At 44.3% G+C, this 22,126-nt stretch overlaps 2 protein-coding genes across 2 annotated transcripts; both read left to right on the forward strand.

The window, feature by feature from the left end:
- The first annotated feature begins 4,902 nt into the window (after positions 1-4,902).
- On the forward strand, positions 4,903-8,344 carry LOC132571494 (platelet glycoprotein IX-like). The gene is made up of 2 exons (XM_060238294.1): positions 4,903-5,093; positions 7,691-8,344. Exon 2 carries the CDS (start codon positions 7,699-7,701, stop codon positions 8,299-8,301), a length of 603 nt encoding a protein of 200 aa, XP_060094277.1. The 5' UTR covers positions 4,903-5,093; positions 7,691-7,698; the 3' UTR covers positions 8,302-8,344.
- Positions 8,345-10,031: 1,687 nt separating this feature from the next.
- Positions 10,032-21,775, forward strand: LOC132571495 (platelet glycoprotein IX-like). The gene is made up of 2 exons (XM_060238295.1): positions 10,032-10,290; positions 21,072-21,775. Exons 1-2 carry the CDS (start codon positions 10,262-10,264, stop codon positions 21,613-21,615), a joined length of 573 nt encoding a protein of 190 aa, XP_060094278.1. The 5' UTR covers positions 10,032-10,261; the 3' UTR covers positions 21,616-21,775.
- The last annotated feature ends 351 nt before the right edge of the window (positions 21,776-22,126 follow it).

The following is a 22,126-nucleotide window of genomic DNA, read 5'->3' on the forward strand; positions in this document are numbered from 1 at the left end:
TGTAAATCATGAATCTAAATAGGAACCCCACAGCAAGGTGAGTTAAGTGAACACAGGTGTTGAAAATTTCAAACTACCAGATCGTGAATGTCATATAAAACAATTAAATGAATTGTGTTAAACTCAATGATTGATTTAAACCCAAAGGAAAAATAGTTTGAAATTTATGAATAAAGTCTTTACTAACTTGGAGGGTGGCAACCAAGCTGCTACTCATTCCTTTTTAGAGTAGATCAAAAGGAACTTTCCAATTGTAGGCTGCTGAAAAAAGGATGGGAAGATGCTAGAGTTGCTACAAATTTCCCAGTCTGTCAATTACAGAGCAGAATAGAGGTGGAAAGAAGGAGAGAGAAGAAACAGATTAATGTTGTTAATGAATTGTCCTTACTAAGGGGTTTGGGGCTCATTTTTTCATTCATTTATGGAATGACATCCTAAATGATTCCAAATCACCTGAGTATTTCTGGGTTTTTTGTTTGTTTGATGTTCTAGCGCTTATTGACTAGTTGAAAAGTAACAAGAAATTAGGTCCAGAAAACATACACTCAAGGGTTTTAGAAGAACTAGAATGTGAAAATGGTGACACCCTAACAAAAATATGCAATTAATCTCCATATTTTGCTTTTCCCCCTTATAGGTTTGGAAAGAAGCAATCATAATGCCAAATTTTAGGGAAGGGATCCAGGGAGAGTCTCGAAAACACAGGTCAGTTAACATAGCTTCTGGGTAAACTAGTGGAAAGCATTGTGACAGATAGGATTATTAAATTTAGAGAGGAACAAGCCATCATGAGAAGTGTCAGCATACTAGTACAAAGGGAACTGCTGCACCACTAACCCTTTCAATTTGAGAGTGTTAACAAACAGGAAGATATGGCTGATCCAGTTGACATTATATACTTGGACTTCCAAAAAAAGTTTGACAAAGTCCCTTTATCAATCCTGGTATAAAGTGTTCCATGGAGCTGAGAGCCAGTTTGGTGTAGTGGTTGCTGGGGGGAAAGTGTAGATGACTGGGGAAGGCAATGGCAAACCACCCCATAAAAAGTCTGCCGTGAAAACATTGTGAAAGCAACGTCACCCCAGAGTTGGAAATGACTGGTGCTTGCACAGGGGACCTTTCCTTTCCTAAGAGCGGTAGTCTCTAATCTGGAGAACCAGGTTTGATTTCCCACTCCTCCACATGCAGCCAGCTGGGTGACCTTGGGTCAGTCATAGTTCTCTCAGAAGTCTCTTGGCCCCACCTGTAAGCCAAAATGCCCTCAAAAGAGGTTGGGGAATTGACAGGTGGGCAACTTTGGCTCAAAAGGACCCAGAATCTATATATACAGGATTCAACTTCCAGAAATTCTTGTTAAATTTACAGAGGATACTAATTAAGTAAAACAATTATGATTTTATTACAGAAAAATATAGAACACACATACAAGATAATAGATATATATAATATACATAAAGGCCTAATAAAAATAGAGAGAAATATATAGAGGTAACATAAGGATGGACAAAGGTGATAATTACTAATCGTAGTCTTCGAGGAAGGCTCCAATGGTGACAAACTAGGGATATGGGGGAAAGGACCCTCAACTGATCAGGAATCGGGGATGTATCTAAACAGCAGGAATGGGGTACTGCTAGATGCACACCTGTGGAGAGTTGGGTCAGAGGTTATAAGGACTACCTTGAGCCCTTAGGGGGTAGGAGGTGCAGGGGCGGATGACAGGTGGTCAGCTGGTACGTGACCTCAGAAAAGGGGGGGCTCCACAATGACCATAAGGGCTGGACTTATACGGTGGCCAATGGCCAGTTTATTAGGGACACCTGATTGGATACCCATATCCAGCCAATGAGTGGACCTGGCCCTAGTTACCTGATTGGGCTTCCAGGTAACAATGGGCAAGAAGGGGGAGACTTCAGGGTGACCATTAGGGTAAAGAATGGGTGAGGGTATTGGTGTGGAAGTGACTAACAAGCTATCAAACTTATCTATATGTGACAATAGAGAGTCAAATGGATACCTAAGGTGACACCCGATTTATACAATAACTATGGCCCTGAGTGAAGCTGTTCTTCCTCTTCTTTACTCCTCTACTGGCACCATCTTTTGTCTTGGGTTCCATTGAACAAAAGCTTAAGCAGTCTGGCAGGATCCATGCCTAAGATAAGCTTGATTGCCTTATGCATAAGTGACAGCTGTTGAGTAAGTGAGCCTCTTGCTTCACTGTTATGGAGTCTGGCACTGCAGGAAGATAGTTGCTGATGATGTTAGCCTACCAACATGGCTTTCCTGGTTAAGGCTGGAAGCCACTTGCCCGGACAGTTCCTGGCAGCGCAACTTCTTTCACTGCAACGGCCGAGATGGTGCGTGCACGGAGCAGCTGGAAACCCATCTGTCCTCCTGGCTAGCACTCCTTCGGAGATACAGAGTGCTGCTGCAAAAATGCTGTGGCTGTTAGTACTCACATGAGTCTCTTACACTGGTAGACAAAACCCACGCTTCTCTGGCAGATGTGTGTGAGCTGAATTTCCAGGCGCCCTGGCAACCAAATGGGTGATTACAATGTCTGTATATTACTGAAATTACGGGTCTGTTTCTCACACACCTACCTCATAGGATGTCTGTTGTGGAGAGAGAAAGGAAATGTGATTGTAAATCGCTACAAGACTCTTCGAGTAATGAAGGGCTGGGTATAAAACCTACTACTACTATTTCCTCCTGACATTTGCATTAGGACTGCTATCATTTAATTTTTTCACAAATTATTTTGAGTCAGGGAGAGCAGTGCAGTGACCAAGTTTGCAGATTACACCGGATTATTCAGATCTTTGCATAACAAAGCATGCGGGAAAGAACTCCAAAAAAGAGAATGATGAATAGGTTGGAGCACCTTATCTAAAAGGAAATGCTGAGCCATTTGTGGCTTTTCAGTTTAGAAGCAAAGAAACTAGGGGAAAATTGTAGAAGTTTATAAAATTATGCTTGGGGGTAAAGTAAGGGGATAGGCAGAACTTCTCCTCTTTTCAGAATACAAGTGAAGCTGGTGGGCATCCAGTGAAGCTGGTGGGCACTAGATTTAGACAGGTAAACATACTGCTTCATACAAGGCATAATTAACATTCCAAGTTGTGATTATGGTTACTTGTTTAGATGGCTTTAAAAGGGACAAGAGAAATTCATGGAGAATAGGTCCATCAGTGGCTATTAACTATAATGACCAAGTGGAACTGCCACACTCAGGCGCCATGTTACAGGGGATGGGGGGCAGCAGAGAGGGAAGATGTTGCTTTCATGTGCTATTTGTGAGCTTCCCAGGGCCATCTGGTTGGCAACTGTGTGAACAGAATGTTGGGTGCTTGCTCTGATCCAGCAGGGCTTTTCACAGTTTTTAGAAAAGGGAAAGACGAAGCTTATGTGGTTCCATGAGCCATGGTTTTCCCCCCATCCATGCGGTTTACCAACATTGCTTTCTAACAAGTGGAAGTTCAGATAATCAGGATGCCAAGGAAAGGAAAGGAAAAGTCCCCTGTGCAAGCACCAGTCATTTCCGACTCTGGGGTGACATTGCTTTCACAACGTTTTCACAGCAGACTTTTTATGGGGTGGTTTGCCATTGTCTTCTCCAGTCATCTACACTTCCCCCCAGCAAGCTGGGTACTCATTTTACCGACCTTGGAAGGATGCAAGGCTGAGTGAAAACCCAGCTTTCACCGGGGATTGAACTCAGGTCGTGAACAGAGCTTAGAACTGCAGTACTGCAGCTTTAACACTCTGCGCCATGGGGCTCCTTCAGGATGCCAAATTGCTGTGGTAATCTAAATTCTATATTTGCTAATGGGTTGGAATAAATAGCAAACGCACAGAAAGCCAGAATATACAGAAGTTTAAGAGGGCAAATTCATATCCTCAAATGCCATAAAACTGATGCTGCTTGTTTGACCAGTGATGGAGCCCTAAGCTGAGAACAGATAGACATTTAAAGCTGCCTTGGGGGGGGGGGGGGAGGCAGGCAAACCAAACAAATGTGTCCACACGTGCACATCTGCCTCCCACCCCCATCCCGCCCCCGGCTTGCCAGGAGCCAGCTCGAAAAGGCACCACTTCAAAAGTGGTGCCTTTTTGCTGGGGCGCCTCCGAGGCGCCTTCCCAGCCGTCTAGATGGCCGGGAAGTGCCCAGAGAGTGCCCAGGCAACTGCAGACAGGACGCATGAGTGTTCCAGATGCTCCCTGGTACCTGTGGCCCACCCCTTTTCTGAGTGCCGTCCAGAAGCTCCGAGGTGCTCTATTTTTGCCTGGCTCTCTTTGGGGCGGCTTCAAGCTGCCCAGAACCGGCTGTCTGCTATCAGCCATAGTGAGCAGCTCTCAAAGTAGATGTGGTCTGTGACTGAGCAGTTTTAAAATGGAAACTAGAAGACACAAGGGAGGTAATTTAGATGGGACCATAGAGCACAGGGAGGGAGGGATGAGCCTTCCACCTGCCATTGTTCTGCATTGGGGATGCCACCCTCCAGATGGGACCTGGGGATCCCCCAGAATTATAGATCAGTTCCTCTGGAGAAAATGGATACTCTGGAGGGTGAACTGTATGACATTGTATCCCACTGAGGACCCCACTAAGGCCCTTCCCAGGATCTCCAGAAGTTTCCCAAGCTGGCAGCTCTACCCTCCCCCCTCCATCCCTGCTGGTAGCCAAAGGGGACCAATTAACCCTAGTTCTGTCAATCAGAACTGCCACCATCCCCATCTGTGGCTGAGGGGGGGATGTTGATGAGAAACAAACCATTCCAACTTGCCAAAATATGTTAATCATATTTTAAAGAGATAGCAAAATAGCTACACCAGTATTTAAAATTCACTTCCCTCTGATTGCTGAAACGAATCTGAAATTAGGTAAAATGAAAGAACATTTCATATGGACTCCTGGCAGTATGAATTTGAAAAGGCAGCCCACTTTGGGTTAGATAATGAAGAAGGCTTGGCTTCTGCAATGACAGCTTTATAAATTCATTTCCTTCCTGGAGTTCATCGACTCATCCCTGTGCTTGGTCCATTGCTGCAAACTTGCAAAAGACAGCTCCATTTTTCCTCAAGAAAAGGTAAGGGTGCATCTCATCAATCTTCTAACTGGCAGTTCTACAAGATGTTTCTGCTTGATTGCCATTCCTTAACTACCTTATAAAACTACACTGACTTCAGTAGGATAGTGTTTGCTTGTCCTGCTTTGAGGCAGATGGAAGCCTGTCCTGATCCCGCTTGACAGTGCTTTTTCATCAGGCCAGTTATCTCTTTGCACGGCTCCACTCAGTTAAAGAAAATGTGATCTTCTCAAATAGATTTGTGTAACCAGATCCAGCCATTTTCTTTCTACTGAAAGGTGTCCCTCTTCCATGGACAATGTTTGTAATCCTTTAGAAAAAAAATTCCAGTATGATCTTCTGTCTGTTGAACCATACACCAAACTGAGATTCAGAAGGTATTTATGTGGGTAGCGGGCTTGCTTATTAGGTTCTGAATAAAGCATGAAGTTGTATCTAGCAATCCATGATGGACTTAAGATTCAGAGTCTCCCCCCCCCCCCCCCCGCATCCTTTCCAGTCCTAAGAAAAGTCTTTGTTGGGGCAACAACTTCTGGATCAATAGAGCAGTAGTTCTTAGATTGGGGTTTCCTCCTCCAAAATACCTTAATGATTCTGGTATTTAATTCACCACTTCCAAAATTTGGCCTCGACTTGCTTCAAGCAGTGTATAGGCCACACGTATGTTGCTTCAGAGGTGGCTGCAACTGGATTGGTCAGAAGACTTCCCCACAAAAATGTGGAACCCACCCCACGTTCCAGGAAAGTGTGCAAGGACATTGCCCAACAGGGCTTGTGGTAACCACCTTGAGACATTGCAAGGATTGGAGGGTGAATAAACGGCAAGCCTCCCTAAGCTATGTAGCAGAGATGGATGTAAAGGGTCCACCCTCTCCGACAATCCCCCAACATTTTCTTCAGCCTTTGCACTCTTATCCCAACACTCAAGAGACAGAGAAAGCTGACTGCAGAGAAAAGAGAGTTTGCGGGGGGCGGGGGGGGTGGACACCACAGCAGCCACCCAGTAAAACCGTAAGCTGGCTACAATAGAAAGGTGGTAGTTTTACTCCCCTTTTTGTCAGCCAACTTGCTGTTGTTTGAGCACCTTGGCAATCTCACTCTCATCTGAGTTAAGTTACATGAAGATACTTGAGAGATTTCACTATTGAAATATTTATTGAGTTGTACATCTTTAAGTGTTCATTTGCTTCAGGAGTCTGCTGCACACGGTGCTTTTGCTTGTTCTCCAGCATCACCTGGAGATTGGCAACAGTGATTCTCCAGGGGAAATGGCATTGCACCAGTCTGAGGTCTCACCCTTCCTCAAATCCCACCCTCTCTAAATCCCACTGCTTATATCTCCAGGAATTTCCTAACCTGAAGTTGGCAACCTTATCTCCTTCCCCTTATCTGCCGCTCTGATTTCAGCTTTCCATCACCTCCCCCTCCCTGCAAAGGACAGTCTTTTTCTACAGTGAAGAGGGGACCAAGGCAGCTTACATCATTCTCCTCTCACAACTCTGTAGGGCAGGTTAGGCTGGAAGTGTGTGACTGGTTGAAAATCACCCAGTCAGCTCCCAGAGCAAGAATCTGGGTCTGGCAGGTCCTGTTCTGAAGCCCTGATTCCTATGCCTTCCTGAAACTCCACCACAGAACCTGGAACTGGCAGCCATAGCCAGAACTGGCCCCAATGAGTTCTGCCTCAGAAGCCTGTAGTCATGCCTTTCAAACCAACAGTCTCTCTCTGGCAATGTTGTTAGCCTTAAGCAGAGGACTGCAGTCTCTCTGGTCTGTTGGCACAGGATGCCATTCCCCCCCTTTGCAGAGGAGAATAGGGAGGAGCCCTCAGCCAATCAAAGGAAGCCTTTCTCTGACGGTCTTCCTCCTCCCTCACTCCCTCAGCCAATTGAAGGAAGGTTTTCTTTCTCTCCTCTGTGGATCAATGTGACAGGTGGCTCAGCCAATAGGAGGAGAGTAGGGAGAGCCAATAACTGCCAGGACTAAGGTTATTTGCCTTTCACTGACAAAACCAGGGTAGCTGGGTAGTAACAGACACTCAGGTGGGAGAGAGGAGTGGACTCAACCAGTGAGTTGGCAAATTTGATGGGCCAAAGGTTGATGAGGTGCAGTCCCAACCAAAGATGGAGCTGGGATTTGCCAACATATAACTGATTTTATATCTATAAATACACAACAAAGAACCTTGGAAACTGATTTATTTGAGACCTTGTTACGCAGTGGCTAGTTGCCTTAATTCTTTCTCACCTAATCCATGTTTCTTACTTTGTTGCTAATTCTGCTTAGTCCCTATTTAGACATATACTTCAAGCAATTCAATTTTCTGTAATAATGGTTTAAATGGGACTCACACTGACTCAGGTATATTGACACAGAAACAGAAGGAGACCCATAGATTACTCACTCCTCTGCTTTTGTTGCTTTTGTATAGCTTCCAAAGATACTAGTCGTGTTGTATTATTTAGAAACAATTTGTCCAAAGGAAATGATGCATTTTCAAGAAGTTCAGAATTTTCTGTATGCAGGATGAAAAAAACAAAACTTTGCATTCTGGATTTTCTAAAACAACACATCACATTCTGCATATTCTTGTCCTGCAGCTACCAACATGAACAGAGGACTGCTCTTGTTACTGCTGTTGTACACAGCTCAAGCCAAACCCTGTCCTCCTTGTTCATGTGAGCCACTGCCAGGAAAACTGGGTTGGCGAATAGACTGCACTTCTCTGGGGCTGAAGGAGATGCCTCGCCTGTCAATTGACATCCTAACACTTGAGCTGCAAAACAACAGCTTGACCACAGTTCATCCTGGCACGTTGGACATCTTGAGAAAAGTGGAGAAAGTGGATTTTTCTAACAATCCTTGGAACTGTGACTGCTCCATTTTATATTTCAAGATGTGGCTAGAAGATTTCCATGGAGCTTCTCTTGCCAACATTACGTGTGCAGGTCCAGCTTCTGTAAAGATGACAGCCTTGAGCCAGCTGAGTGGGAATGACTTGGAAGGATGCCAGAAACCTCCCCCAATCAGCTGCCTTGATTTCCTTTGGAGGGATGTTCCACTCATCGCTATTGCCATATTGGTCTTAATTCTGGCATCCTGCACTCTGCATTACTCCAGAATATTAGCCTGCAGAACTACTCAACAGCAGCATTTGTCTGAAGTCCCACTGCTGCAGATTCATGCCATGGAAGATCAGAAGTCAAAATAAGGCACAAATAGCTCTTTAGTAAGAATACGCAAAGTCTTCTATTGAAAAGGAAATTTGTACAGAAAATAAGCACACAATTCTCACTACGTGCCAAAGAAAGAGCATCAGTTGTATTTTGTTTGTTATGGCTGATTAGGGAGGAGGGGGAGAGCATTTGGAAGGGTGTGGTTAATAGGGTTGCCGACTTCCAGGGAGCAAGCCAAACCTGGGAGGGACTGTGATACAGATGTTTAAGCCCAAAAAGCCCAAAGGCTGTTGCAATCACTTTTCACTAAAACTATAAGCCTCAAAATATCTCAAAAATATTCCAAAAAGTCTTTATATGTGACCTTACACAATGTTATTGCTTATAACTACCATTTACAAATGTATTATCTTACAATCATGAGTGCTCATATTCTCATATACAACCAGAGTAAATGTGTGTGCCATATATGGACTGAAGTCCTCTTTAATAATATTTAAAGTCCAAAGTCTGCTTTTAATAATAGTCCAAGGAAACCAGGGAAGGGTGCACCTGGAGATCTTCCACTATTATAGCTGATCTCCAGATGACCAGTTTCTGCAGAGAAAATTGCTGCTTTGGAAGACAGATTCTATGGCATTGTATCCTGCTGAAGTCCTTCCTCTCCAAACCTCACCTTCCCCAGGCTACACTCCCAAAATCTCCAGGTGTTCCCAACCCAGAGCTGTCAACCCTAGCTTTGGGCCATACAGATTTTGTGCCAGTGGTTATCCCTCAGCCATCAGTCTCAGGTCAGGCAGTTCTGGAGGTGGGGTCAACTAGGACAGTTCTGAGAAAGAAGTTCTTCCCTCTGGTCCAGGCTTTCCCATGCACCGCAGCTCCTGCTAACTGCAGCAGTGTTTCACCAGGTCCAAAGAGAATTAAGACCCTAGACACTGTGCAAACCATTTCCTAAGTGCTGCCAAAACAGAACTACATATATGAAGCAGGTGGCGTTCTGGTTATTCAGTTAAATCTCTCTCTCTCTGTCTTTCTCTCTCTCTCTGCATTCAAAGCAGAATTGTGCTGTTCAGTTTTATTTGTGTATAACAGCAAATGATTATACAGCACAACTTGGAGTTTGCAGCATCAACAAATAAGTATTTGAGATGGAACATATGGCCTGCATTATGGTCTGTGTAATTATCTAGTCATAAGGGTTTTTTTTTAATGGTTGGCTTTAAGGTATAGAAAGAATTCTAGAATATTTTAGTCAGTGCTCTGTAATAAAATGAATAACTTTTTGTGATATATGGGAAACTGAAAAGGTAAAAGGGAAGAGAAGATCTGACTCATGCCTATCATTCAACTTAAATTGAAGAACCCTTAGAATTACCAAACACCATTAGATAAGTAAGAACCAAAGCTGTCCACAAAGTTCATTTCAGCAAAAGTATTCCTTTTCAGCGAAAGTATTCCTAGTACTGGAACAAATGAGAAAGTGTTTACATTGTCAGGGGAAGTCCAGAACTGAATACAGCATACTGTGCACTTTCTCTCCATTCCCCACCTTCTCCACCACATACAGTGTGGAATGCAGCAGCTTTGCTGCCGGAATACATGTGTGGGGAGCAAAATGGGAGTTGCCGAAGAACAGCAGCCACTGAAATAAGCAGAATTCTGCTTATCAGGTCCAAAGCAGCATGCCTTTATCTAGGAAATCCTTGCAGAAAGTAGCTAAAAAGCCTACACTTGGAGAGAACGTCACCAGCTTATCTAGCCTGACCACTGCTTTCATGAGCCCTAAGTCACTTCCCACATAGCTCATCAAATTGAGCTGCATAGCGCATGCCATGATGATTACATTTCTTGTTGTCACAGCACTTAAAAGTAAGAAATTACTGTCACAGCCAACACTATCTTGTCATGCACTGAAGAATGCCACCAGTCCTATAGAAAAAAATTAAAAATAAATAGGTAAAAGCAAAAATAAAAGAATGAGAAGTTGTGGAGTGAATGGATCGCTCATGTGCTTGGGATGTGAGGTAAGTGCTATATAAAGAGGAAAGTAGTAGTCCAGGCATTATGGGGGTGAAGGGAGGTTCTTGCAGTTCAGCTCCTGCAGGAACTGAACTGAACCCTAAGCTTTACAAAACATGGGAGAGCCACAGAAACAGTTTCTGGTTGATGTCACTATTAAGCTTCTCAGTTATTTAAACAGTTTTGCAGTTTGGTGTTAAATTATCATCCTTCTGCAAAAATTGTAGTGGATAACCAAAACGTATTATGCAATCTCTTATTTCTTATGCTGCATCTAACAAAAATAGATTTATGTAATAAAACATTTTTATTATGCTTGGATAAAAGCACCTGGCATGCTTTTAAAAACTAAGAATAAAAATGCTAATGTCCCTCTTTATTAACACAACAGGTTTCAGGTGCTTAATAAATCATAACAAAGAAAATAATTTTATATAAATGGCTTTATTTCCTTTAATGTTTTCATTCGAGGTATGGTACAATTTAAGTCTTATGAAAGTTTTTTTGTTATACATTTCATGTCTCACAATTTTGAGAAGAAAAAATGTTCTTGCGGGGAGGGCTTCAGAGTGCCTCCTTGAGTGCTTCTGGTCAGGTTGAAGAACTGAGCTTGGCAGATCAAAGGGCATAGACCTGCTGTCCAACAGCAGCAGGAAATAGGGGTGGAGAGGAAACAGTTGAATCTTTCTCAGTGCAGAATCCAGTTTTTAAAAATCTTCCGTTTTCAGCAGGGTAACATCCATAATTCTAACCTCCCTCGTTTTATTCTTACAAGAATCTAGTGGCCAGGTTAGGCTGAGAGAAAAAGACAGAGAGAGCAACTGGCTGAAGGTCATGAAGCAAAAGTCATGGCCAACATCTCCCAGCTCTTTGCCCAACATTCTAACCACTGTGGCTGTCAAATATTTTAGATATAAGATAAAATAATTTGCCTAAGGCCACCTTGGGTGAGTGCCATCAGATGAGAACTGGATGTCTTGCAAAAGACCATGAGATACAAGAACAGGCTGTGAGATTTCTATTTAAAAGTTAAACATGATCAAGTCACCACAGAAATAACTGGAGACCATATTTAAGTTTTACACATTAATAGTTACAGCCTGTACTACTTGCATTTCACAGCCTTTTAATTCTGCTGTTTACATTGTTTCCTCTATAATTGTATGCATGTGTGCAGGATCCACTTTGACCATAATCCATATGTCCCCTTCTTCATGCCTCCTTTTTCAGACCAAACAACAGAACAGAACATTTTTTTTCAATAATTTAGAGTGGATGTATTTGTACATCCAAAGTACAGCAACCATGTTTCCCACATTTTCACCCTTGCACACTGAACTTAGAAAACAGCTGTAGAATATAGAAACAGATTGCTGATGTATTGTGTTATTTTCTGCAATTTGTATGGCCCAATAACCAGAATTATAATTTCAAATGAAGATCCCCCTAATTTTACCTTAATCACGTATCAGAACCTCAGTTTGTGCACAGGAGTTACGGGGGTAAAAAGGGGTCTATCTAGTTCACAAAAGCTTAAGCTAAGATACATATCTCTTGATTATATTTGCTGCAACAGACTAACACAAGGATCCCCTACCTTTTTGAGCTTTATGGACATTCTTGGGATTCTAACACAGGGTAGTGGGCCCAACCACAAAATGACCACCACAGGAAGCAGAACTATCCACATGCTCACATGCAGAGAGAAGAAGGGCAAGTGCAGGGGACAAGAGGAGTAATATTTAAAATACACTGGGGAAAGGAATGTAAGGGAGAATAAAACCAGCTGCTGCCAAAACGATGTTATTTTAATCTGCACTGCCCATCAGATCACCAATGGCTAATCAGAAACTCTGCAGGGTAGGAGCTCCACTTGGCCCCACTCACTGTCTAGAAACACTTGGTGGGAACCAGGAAAGGAGTCAGTGGGCAGTATGGCACCCGCAGGCACCACTTTGGAGGCCCCTGGACTAATATAACTACTTCTCTGGAATTATTACTAGATATTGAGGGCATAAGGTTTGAAAAATGTACAATTTTGAGTCCCTTTTGTATGAGTTGGCTGTAATACCATTACCACCTCCAGAGCTGAATTTCTGTGTGGCTGAATGCCACTCCCACCCCACCCCCCAGCTTCTACAGCTCGAGCCTTGTCTACTTACTTTCAGTAGTTGCAGGTAATGCAGCCAATGCAAGAGACATGATGTTCTCTCACTATTGGGCAAGTGCCTGCTGGACTTGAAATCACCCACCTGAAACTAGCAGGAAAGTCAGCTCCAGGTCTGTTGCTGGGGCTGTTGAGAAGCATAGTTTTGCTTGAAGTAGAAGGCAGAGGCTTTCAGCTTCTGAATCTGTGCCATGTAGACTCTTCCCTACATTGCAGAACACTGGCACCTTAAAGACTAAACAGTATTTATTCCAGCATGAGCTTTCATGAGACAGAGCTCTCTTCCTCAGAGGCAATGAAAGAAATAAAAGAAATAAAAAGGTTTCCTCTTTATTATGCAGAGAAATTACAGAAGGGAAGGGGGGAAGGGAGGAATTGGTACCCTGAATCAGACATGGGTTTTTTATGTGAGAGACATAGAGGTTCTCTATGTATCAGACCTAATGGACGATGACAGAAGTCAGAGATTGATGCCTCTCTTTCGTCCTGTAGTAAAGACAAACAAACGTAAAGATAAGCAAATGTTAAGAACAGTCAGTTAAAGTTCTTAATAAGCAGGTCCTGTTGGGTTAGAAGGAAGGAAGGAAGGAAGGAAGGAAGGAAGGAAGGAAGGAAGGAAGGAAGGAAGGAAGGAAGGAAGGAAGGAAGGAAGGAAGGAAGGAAGGAAGGAAGGTAGGTAGGTAGGTGCTGGCTTACTTCTGAATCCAGCTCCAGCATCAGGAATAAAGAACACTCCTCTTCTATTTGAACCAAGGCAGTTGAACAGGTGATTTATGTGTTCTTATTTCAATGGGAACTACTTCTGAATGAACATGTATTAGATGCTGGCTGCAATACTAAGCACAGCATGCTTACTAAAGAAGTAGTGGCTTTGGGATTATCGTAACCACCACCCCCGCCCCCCCGCCCCAAACGGCTATGCTGGAGCTCCCAGTGAAGCCTGAAGAAACAGTGGAGGAATCTGCCATAGGGGGGAGTCATGGGCAGCCTTTCCCTTCCAAGTAGAGTTCCATGGTTCCTGGAAAATGCCATAATTACAACTGATCTTCGGACAATAGGGATCAGTTCCTCTGGAGAAAACAGCTGCCTTGGAAGGTGAACCCTGTGGCAATGTAACCTGCTGAGGCGCATCCCCTCCCCAAACGCCATCTCCAGGAATTTTCCAGCTCAGAGTTGGCAACCTTTCTAGGGTTGCAAGATCCAATTAAAAAAATATCTGGGGACTTTGGGGGTGGAGCCAGGAGAATTTGTGGATGGAGCCAGGAGCAAGTTCATGACAAGCATAATTGAACTCGAAAGGGAGTTCTGGCCATCACATTTAAAGGGACCACACACCTTTTAAATGTCTTCCCTCCACTGGAAATAATGAAGGTCGTGGGAACCTTCTTTGGGGGAAGGCCTCCAAATCGGGGGATTCCCTGCCCCCACCTAGGAATTTAGCAACCAAAAAGAGTGACGTGAAATTGTAGAGCAGGGGGGGAAAGCCACAAGGACATCTACGTCAAATCAGCCTCCAATTCTAGAAATTCAATATTTATATAGCAATATATTCATAGAAAAATACAGTGTACTACAAAGTGCACAAGAAAGCCACACCCAAGTAGACCATTCATGTACTCTTAGCCAACAGTCTGTTCTTTAAAGCTGGAATCGGGAAGTGCTGTGATGCGCCGTGAATATAGAGTCCCAGCCACTTCCAACAGTAAGGAACAGGAAAAAAAGCTTCAGGAGAAGTTGCCCCAATCTGTATGAAACTCAGAAACAGCACTCTTCACTTCTGGAGTTGCTCGTTGAAGCCTCGTGTGAAACTAGGGTTGCCAAGTCCAATTCAAGAAATATCTGGGGACTTTGGGGGTGCAGCCAGGAGACTTTGGGGGTGCAGCCAGGAGCAAGGGTGTGACAAGCATAATTGAGCTTCAAGGGAGTTCTGGCCATCACATTTAAAGGGACCACACATCTTTTAAATCCCTTCCCTCCATAGGAAATAATGAAGAATAGGTGCATCTTCTTTTGGGGCTCATAGAATTGGACCCCCTGGTCCAATCTTTTTGAAACTTGTGGGGTATTTTGAGGAGAGGCACCAGATGTTATGCTGCAAATCTGGTGCCTCAACCTCAAAAAACACCCCCCCCCCCGAGCCCCAGATACCCGCAGATCAATTCTCCATTATTTCCTATAATAAGTCTCCATAGGGAATAATAGAGTTCCCTCCCCTCCCCCCGTTTTCTCTCTCTCACTCACACACACGCTTAACTGTCTCTGATGCAAGTGGGCAGCTGTGTTGGTCTGAAGCAGTAGAACAAAGCAGGAGTCTCTGGTGCCTCCACAACAGGTCTGGAACGTACAGGAGCTACGCTGCTCTTTTACACACACACTCACTTGTCCAAAAGGAAAGCAAAACAAACAGAGGGGCTGCATTCTCATGAAGTCTGCTGTTGCTAACCCTTCCCCATGAAGTACTTCCTGCTCCAATTTAAAGGCACACACACATTTTAAAACTGGACCTGTTTGCAGGTCCTGCCCAAGATCTAGAGGTACAGGGTGGCTGTGGGGGAGGAGCTTCCCCTGCCGACCAGCTGGCTGGGGGCGGGGGGAAGCCTGTAAAACCAGGGAATCCCCTGCTGCGACCTGGGGATTTGGAAGCCTATGTGAAACAGGGCATTAAGCGCATCCCTGTTGCGATCTTGTGCCTTGCTGCATTCCATCTTTATACTGGCTAAAAAGAAGATTTGAAGCATTGGACTCTATTTTCACAGCACATCACGCCACTTCCCGATTCCAGCTTTAAAGAACAGACTGTTGGCTATGGGTACATGAATGGTCTACTCGGGTGTGGCTTTCTTGTGCACTTTGTAGTACACTGTATTTTTCTATTAATATATTGCTATATAAATATTGAATTTCTAGAATTGGAGGCTAGTTTGACGTGGATACCCTTGTGACTTTTTTCCTGCCCCACCTGGGGATTGGAACCCTAAACCTTTCTTCCAGGGCAGGGCCATTTCCCCCTGTCTATTTCCTTGGTTGGCCTATTTTTCTCTCCTTGCAGTCCGTTTCTTTGTAGATGCCTCTGTTGGCAGCTGAGACCGAAGGCCTACCACTGGCCCTCCAAGGCAGAGGCCCACTGGGAATTGTCCTGGTGAGATTAATGACTAATCTGTCCCTGAGGAAAAGAACTGAATATTAGAAAACAGTGCACCAAAATACTTTTCTGTTGTTTTATAGCAACAGAATAACATATTTATCCAGCACATTTCTTAACTCTCAATTGCTACTATTTGTAACAGTTAAACAGAACTTGCATATTCCAAGCAACATGCCTCTGATCAACATGGCAATAGATCTTTGTACTTTTACTTCTTACTGTTTTTACAACCTGTCATAAACAGAAAACCTTGGAACTGAGAACCTAAAAGTTAGTTATCATGCAACTTAACAACAGCTGCCATGGCAATAGTTCTTTAAAATGTCACAATACTATAGCAATAATCATTTTTCAAAAAGGCCTTCTCAAAGCCCCTCAGAGTCATGCAGGGAGATCCTAGTGATAGCCATGAGGGCTGAGATATGAAAATGTGCAATGCGAGTGGGACTTTGAGGTCCATATACACAGGGTAAAAACACACTTTGATTGCAATCTTTCACAAAAGACCATATTTGGGAATGATCAGAGCAAAGCAAGGGAAAGGCACAAAAGGGACAAGCAGGAGATGATGTTGCATGGATGCTTTAAAAACAACAATCCTGATCTGGTATAGAAGTCAAGCTGGAGCAAAATCCCTGTGTAGAAGCTGCTTAAGAGCCAGCATAATGCAATGGTTAGAAGCAGTGGCCTCTAATCTGGAGAACCAGGTTTGATTCCCCACTCCTCCTCCACATGAAGCCTACTGGGTGATCTTAGGCCCGTCACAATTCTCTCAGAGCTCTTTCAGCCTCACCTACCTCACAAGGTGCCTGTTGTGGGGGGAGGAAGGGAGGGTGATGGTAAGCCGCTTTGAGATTCCTTAAGGTAGAGAAAAGCGGAGTATAAAAACCAACTCTTCTTCTTGATCTTGCTGGCTATAGATTTAGTCTGTACCTCTTTAGAGATAATTTAGAGGCTGAATACTACTTATACAGTAGCTTTCCTTTGATTGAGGCATGTGCAAAGTGAATTGGTGGCAAATCCTTGGCATGACAGCAGCATCCTTTTATCCCTGGTGAAAGGAAGGGCTCATTAAGCTAAAAAGAAATAGCTTTAAATGTTTCCAGTTTGTGGAAGCAGCCACTTAGCTCTTTAGACTGTATAACACTTGCTCTGGCAGATGTTTATTAACTTTCATAATTAAAAAATTGTAATATAGATTTATTTGTAGTTTACTGTTCATAAGGGGGTTTAATAACACAAGAGTTATGTGTCACTTTTATTAGGGTCATCAAGCAGCACATGTTAGCCCAGCTGCTGCTGTGAGTTTTGTGGCTTCCTCACATTTTGTTTTTTTTGTCATTAAATCATCTATTGTTACAGTCATGTCCTTTTAAATTTTTGTACTTAAGAGTGTTATATTTAAGGCTGTCTCCAGGTCTTAGGATGCCAATCATGCAGGCATCTTATCTTGATACACAGCATGCCCAGTCCCAAGGAGTGGTGGGGACCCTTTCACGCTCCTTCACAAGCCCTTTTCAGGCCTTGTGTTTCCAGCACGTCTGTCTCATATAACAGGAAAGGGTGCCATGTATAATTATCTCAGTACACACCACCATTATGTTGCCTCAAAAGCACAATGCATGTATCATTCAGTTTTCATATGGCATGCATGGAACCTGCAAAACATGTGTTGCTCTTTTCAGACAAGGTGGTGATTGTGCCTACTGAGATGACTGCATGCTATCTCAGTATGTGGAATATAGGGCTGCCAGGCAGGAACCCTCACCAACTATGTAATGACATCAGCAACATCCTGATGTCACTACCTGTGCATCCAAAAGTGACATCAGTGCACTGCTGGGGGACATGAGGGATGGTCTGGCATTTGGGTAAAGCCCTATGGTATGCCATAGTGTCTCCGGTGTCTCCTTACCAATGTGCTGCCATCACTTCTGGGTGAACAGACAGTGATGACAACACATTGGGATGCTACCATCCCCCATTTCCTACCTTTTCCCCTTGCCAGACAGCTGCCAATGGTTGGGGGTGCCTGCTGTTGGTGGGAAATCCCCAAGCAGAGGAATAGCAAGTCTCATGGGAAAGGAGCACCAAAAATGTACTGCCTGAAACAAGCTAAGCTCTGCCAGCAGAGCAACAAAAGAATATGAAACAGCCACACTGTAAGCCAAAATGCCCTCAAAACGAGGTTGGGGAATTGACAGGTGGGCACCTGGCTTGAACAGGATCTTTTTACCTATGTATACAGGATACACATCCAGAAATTATTGCTTAAAATTACCAGGGACACTAATTAAGTAAAAACAATTAAAATTTATTCCAAGAAAATATAGGCATACATACAAGACAAATAACTCATAAAACACACATACAGTCCTAAGAAAAATAGAGAGAGATTCAGAGACAACACAAGGATGGACAAACAGGGTGATAATTACTGATCATAGTCTTCAAGGAAGGCTCCAACGGCGACAAGCGAGGACTAGGGGGAGGGGACCCTCAACTGATCAGGAATCGGGGATGTATCTAGACAGCGGAACTGGGGTACTGCTAGATGCACACCTGTGAGGAGATGGGTCACAGGTTATAAGGACTGCCTTGAGCCCTCAGGGAATGGGAGGTACAGGGGCGGATGACAGTGGTCAGCTGGTACATGACCTCAGAAAAAGGGGAGACCCTGCAATGACCATAAGGGCTGGACTTATGCAGTAGCCAATAGCCAGTTCATTGGCAGTCCCTGATTGGATGCTCATAGCTAGCCAATGAGCAAACTTGGCCCTGGTTACCTGATTGGACTTCCAGGTAACAATGGGCCAAAGTGGGAGGCTCCAGGATGACAATTGGGGGAAAGAATGGGAGAAATGATTGGGGTGGGGGGGTGATTAAAACTATCAAGCTTATCTGAAAAGGTGACAATAGATGGCCAAATTGCTACCTAAGGTAACACCTGATCTATACAAAGACACTTGGCTCTAGGTGAAGATGTTCTTCCTCTTCTTCATCCCTCTACTGGCACTAGTCTTTGTCTTGGGTTCCGTTGGACAAAGGCTTAGGCAATCTGGCAGGATCCACACCTAAGATAAGCTTTATTGCCTTATACAGAAGTTGAAGCAGCTGTTGGATACATGAGTCTCTTGCTTTGCTGTAATGGAGTCAAGAAAACAAGATGGATTCTGGTGGTGTTAGCTTTTGGTTCATGGAAACAGGCTGGAAACTGTTTGCCTGTACAGTTCATGGCGGCGTGGCTTCTTCCACTACAACGGCCAAGATTGTGCAAGCAAGGAGCGGCTGATGGCTTGTCTGCAGTTCTGGCTAACACCCATCCAGAGATGTAGAATGCTGCTGCAAAGCTGAGGCTTATAGTATCCACATAAGCCTTAGAAACCGTGGGCAAAGTCTACTTCTTAGAGCAGATGTGTGCGAGTCAAAGCTCCAGGCACTCTGGAGTGTTTCGAGCCCGTCCCTGTGGCATCGGTCCCATCGTTGTGGGACCCAGGGGGCCGGCGCAGCGGCCCGCTGAAGCAGCCTGTCAGTCACTTCCGGGTTCCTGTCCTGCATCTCGACCTGTGTTATTACTGACAGGCTGCTTCGGCGGGCCGCTGCGCCGGCCCCCTGGGTCCCACAACGATGGGACCGATGCCACAGGGACGGGCTCGAAACACTCTATAACCCCTCAAAAGAACAGCAGTCTAGCTCACTTCCCCCGCCGCCATAAGCCTCAAGGGGGCTCATTTTGCGGCATCTCCCGGCAGGAGGGTGGCACCCGCACGGGACACGTATCAAATGAAAGAGGGGGCGCAGGGCTATCAGAAACAGCCGGCGGAGGGAGTCGGGAGACCACCCCACTGGGGGATCCATACCCCGAAAGTGATGAAGGTGGCGCAGATAGAGCCAACAGAGCAAACAGGACAAAATAAATAGGCTGCATTATGTAGCACAGTCTCACTGGAATCTCACTGGAATCTGACTGGCTTCTCAGCGTGGAACCCGTTCTCTCTAGTCTTCTCGCTTTGAAAAAAGTAAAAAAAGAGTTTTATTTAACTTTATTTCCCCCTTTCCCTCTCTATAAATAATCTTGGTGTTTCCGGCGGTGATATTTGGGGGATTTTTGGGGACGTCACAGGAAGTGCTGTGAAGTCACTTCCTGTTTCCGGCAGTGGCATTTGGGGGAAATGATGTCATTTGGGCAAAATGATGTCACAGGAAGTGATGTCACTTCCTGCTTCCGGCAGGTGGCGCGGGGGGAATGATGTCACAGGAAGTGATGTCACTTCCTGCATCCGGCGGTGGCGTGACGTCACCGAAAGTGACATCACTTCCTGTTTCCGGTGGCGCACACGCGCAGCGCGCACACACACACATTGCTTCCCCCCTCAAGGTGTCCCTGGCTGGCCTGCAGATATTATGGCCACCCTATGTCTTTCCCATTAGGAAATGGAAAGCCATGCCAGAAAGCTCTGAAACATCGCAGCTGAGAAATGAGGTGAGCCACTGCCAGCAAAGAACAGCAAAAATATCTGAGGGTGTTGGCTGCTGTTCTTTGCTGCTAGCTGCTTGCCCTTCTGAGCAGGTAGGCGGTGACTGAAAAGCAGCCTCAGCCAGCCCACTCTCCCTTCTTTACCCTCGCCTTCTGTGAGGCCGCTTCTGGCCACCAGCACAGTTCACTTTCTTGCATGTTTCACAAATGGTGTGCAAAACATGTGTGTTAATCATTCTGCGTGATAAAAGCATATTTGATGTAATGCAGTGATTCTCAGTGGCTCAGAAACCACATGTATTTCTTTAAAAGGCCTCCTGCAAATCTTCTGAGCACCATTCCCTAATGTGGCACTTGCCTCTGTGATTCAGGAAAGTGAGCAAGGCCTTGATCTTCCTAAGGCTTTTAGTTGGCAGGTGGTTCTCATCTTGAAACAGCCTCTGCCAGAGAAATGGGTAAGCTGTGAACCTTCCTAAGGGGCAGGCCTCATGCCAGGGATGGAAGGGAAAGTGATTCTTTTGATCGATGGTCCTCGCTGATGTGGCTTCTCCACAAGCTGTTGAGTGAATACCATCAGGATGATCTATGTTTGTTTCCACCAAGTGACCAAGTTGCAGATATTTTGGTTTAGATGGTAGATCAGGCATGCTTCTGGTGTGGGATGTATGTAAAGAGCAGAGCCTAGATAGATACCTGGCTGAGTCCTATGATATAAACCAAGAACATAATACCTTTCCATTGCTAGTGTGGTCCCCAAATAGCACACATAGGACATGGTAGTGCAGCTTTTATGCTACATGGAATGTAGGAATATTTGAGACATCAAGGGATATCTGCAATCAGGGGTTTGTATCAAAGGAAAGGGAAACAATTGATTCTGGTACTGAAGTATTAAGGCATTATAATTTCCCACTTGAATTAAAAACTTTGATAAGATTTCTCATGCAAAACATGAACTTACCTTTCATTGCACTGGTGTCATGTTCTCAGTTTTCAGAATGGTCACACAGCATGGATTACTGATATTTCTGTTCCTTGAAGCCAGCTATGCAAATTCCTGTCCTGACCTCTGCACATGCTCTCCTTCAGATCACCAACCACTAAAAGTGGACTGTAGCTTCAGAGAACTGGAGACTCTTACACTTCTACCCAGTTCAACACAAGAACTCTATCTCCAGCACAACAAGTTGGAATCAATACCCACAGGAGCATTTGATAACCTTCTGGTGTTAAAAGTCATCAATTTATCTAGCAATCCATGGCATTGTGACTGTGGGATTTGGTACTTGAAAAATTGGATGGAAGACCAAGCAGGAGATCTGCTTAGCGGCAATGTGAAATGCTTCACTCCTCCTTTACTTCGCCAAAAACCTGTATCTAAGTTAACAAAGGAACTTACTTCTTGCTCCAGTCACAGAAAATGTTGTTTTGATTTCTTGTTCATTGATGCATTCCTCCTCGTTCTTGTTATTCTTTGGTTTAGTTTTCTGATTGGAAGTATCATGATTGCAAAAAGAATTAAATTTAAAATGAAAATCTGAAGCAACAACATGAAGATCCCTGGCATCTTACCTTCAACTTCTAATCAGCTGAAAATAAGACAGCTTAGAGTTTGGAGCTATCCATCATATTAGTGTCTCCTGTGAATTAGACAGCAAGCTGGAAGAAAGGTCAAACAAATCACTTCTGATTACCATTAAAAGTAGAGTGGCAAATGGAAAAGAGTGGGCATTAATGACTGTTGTTTTAAGAACTGGAATTCTACAAGAAAGAGTAGATTCATGGAACATGCCTCTATTTAATTGACAAGGCAGCTCAAGATCAGCAGTGATAGCAAATAATATGGGAATCTGAGTGCTTGCAGAAAACTGAGGGGGTTTTTAACCCTAATTTGGGGGTTCCCCCACCCCGTTAATTGTAACATCTGCACAAATATTGCAGAAAAGGAGAAAAGAAATACCAGAGGTTTTATAACAATTTGGGTTACCACAGAAGCCCCAAAGACCGGTAAATGCTGATGGTGTCTGGGTGTTGGAGGCTAGAAGGAGGCAA

Source organism: Heteronotia binoei, chromosome 5 (genome assembly GCF_032191835.1).
Source record: "Heteronotia binoei isolate CCM8104 ecotype False Entrance Well chromosome 5, APGP_CSIRO_Hbin_v1, whole genome shotgun sequence".
Lineage (NCBI taxonomy): Eukaryota > Metazoa > Chordata > Lepidosauria > Squamata > Gekkonidae > Heteronotia > Heteronotia binoei.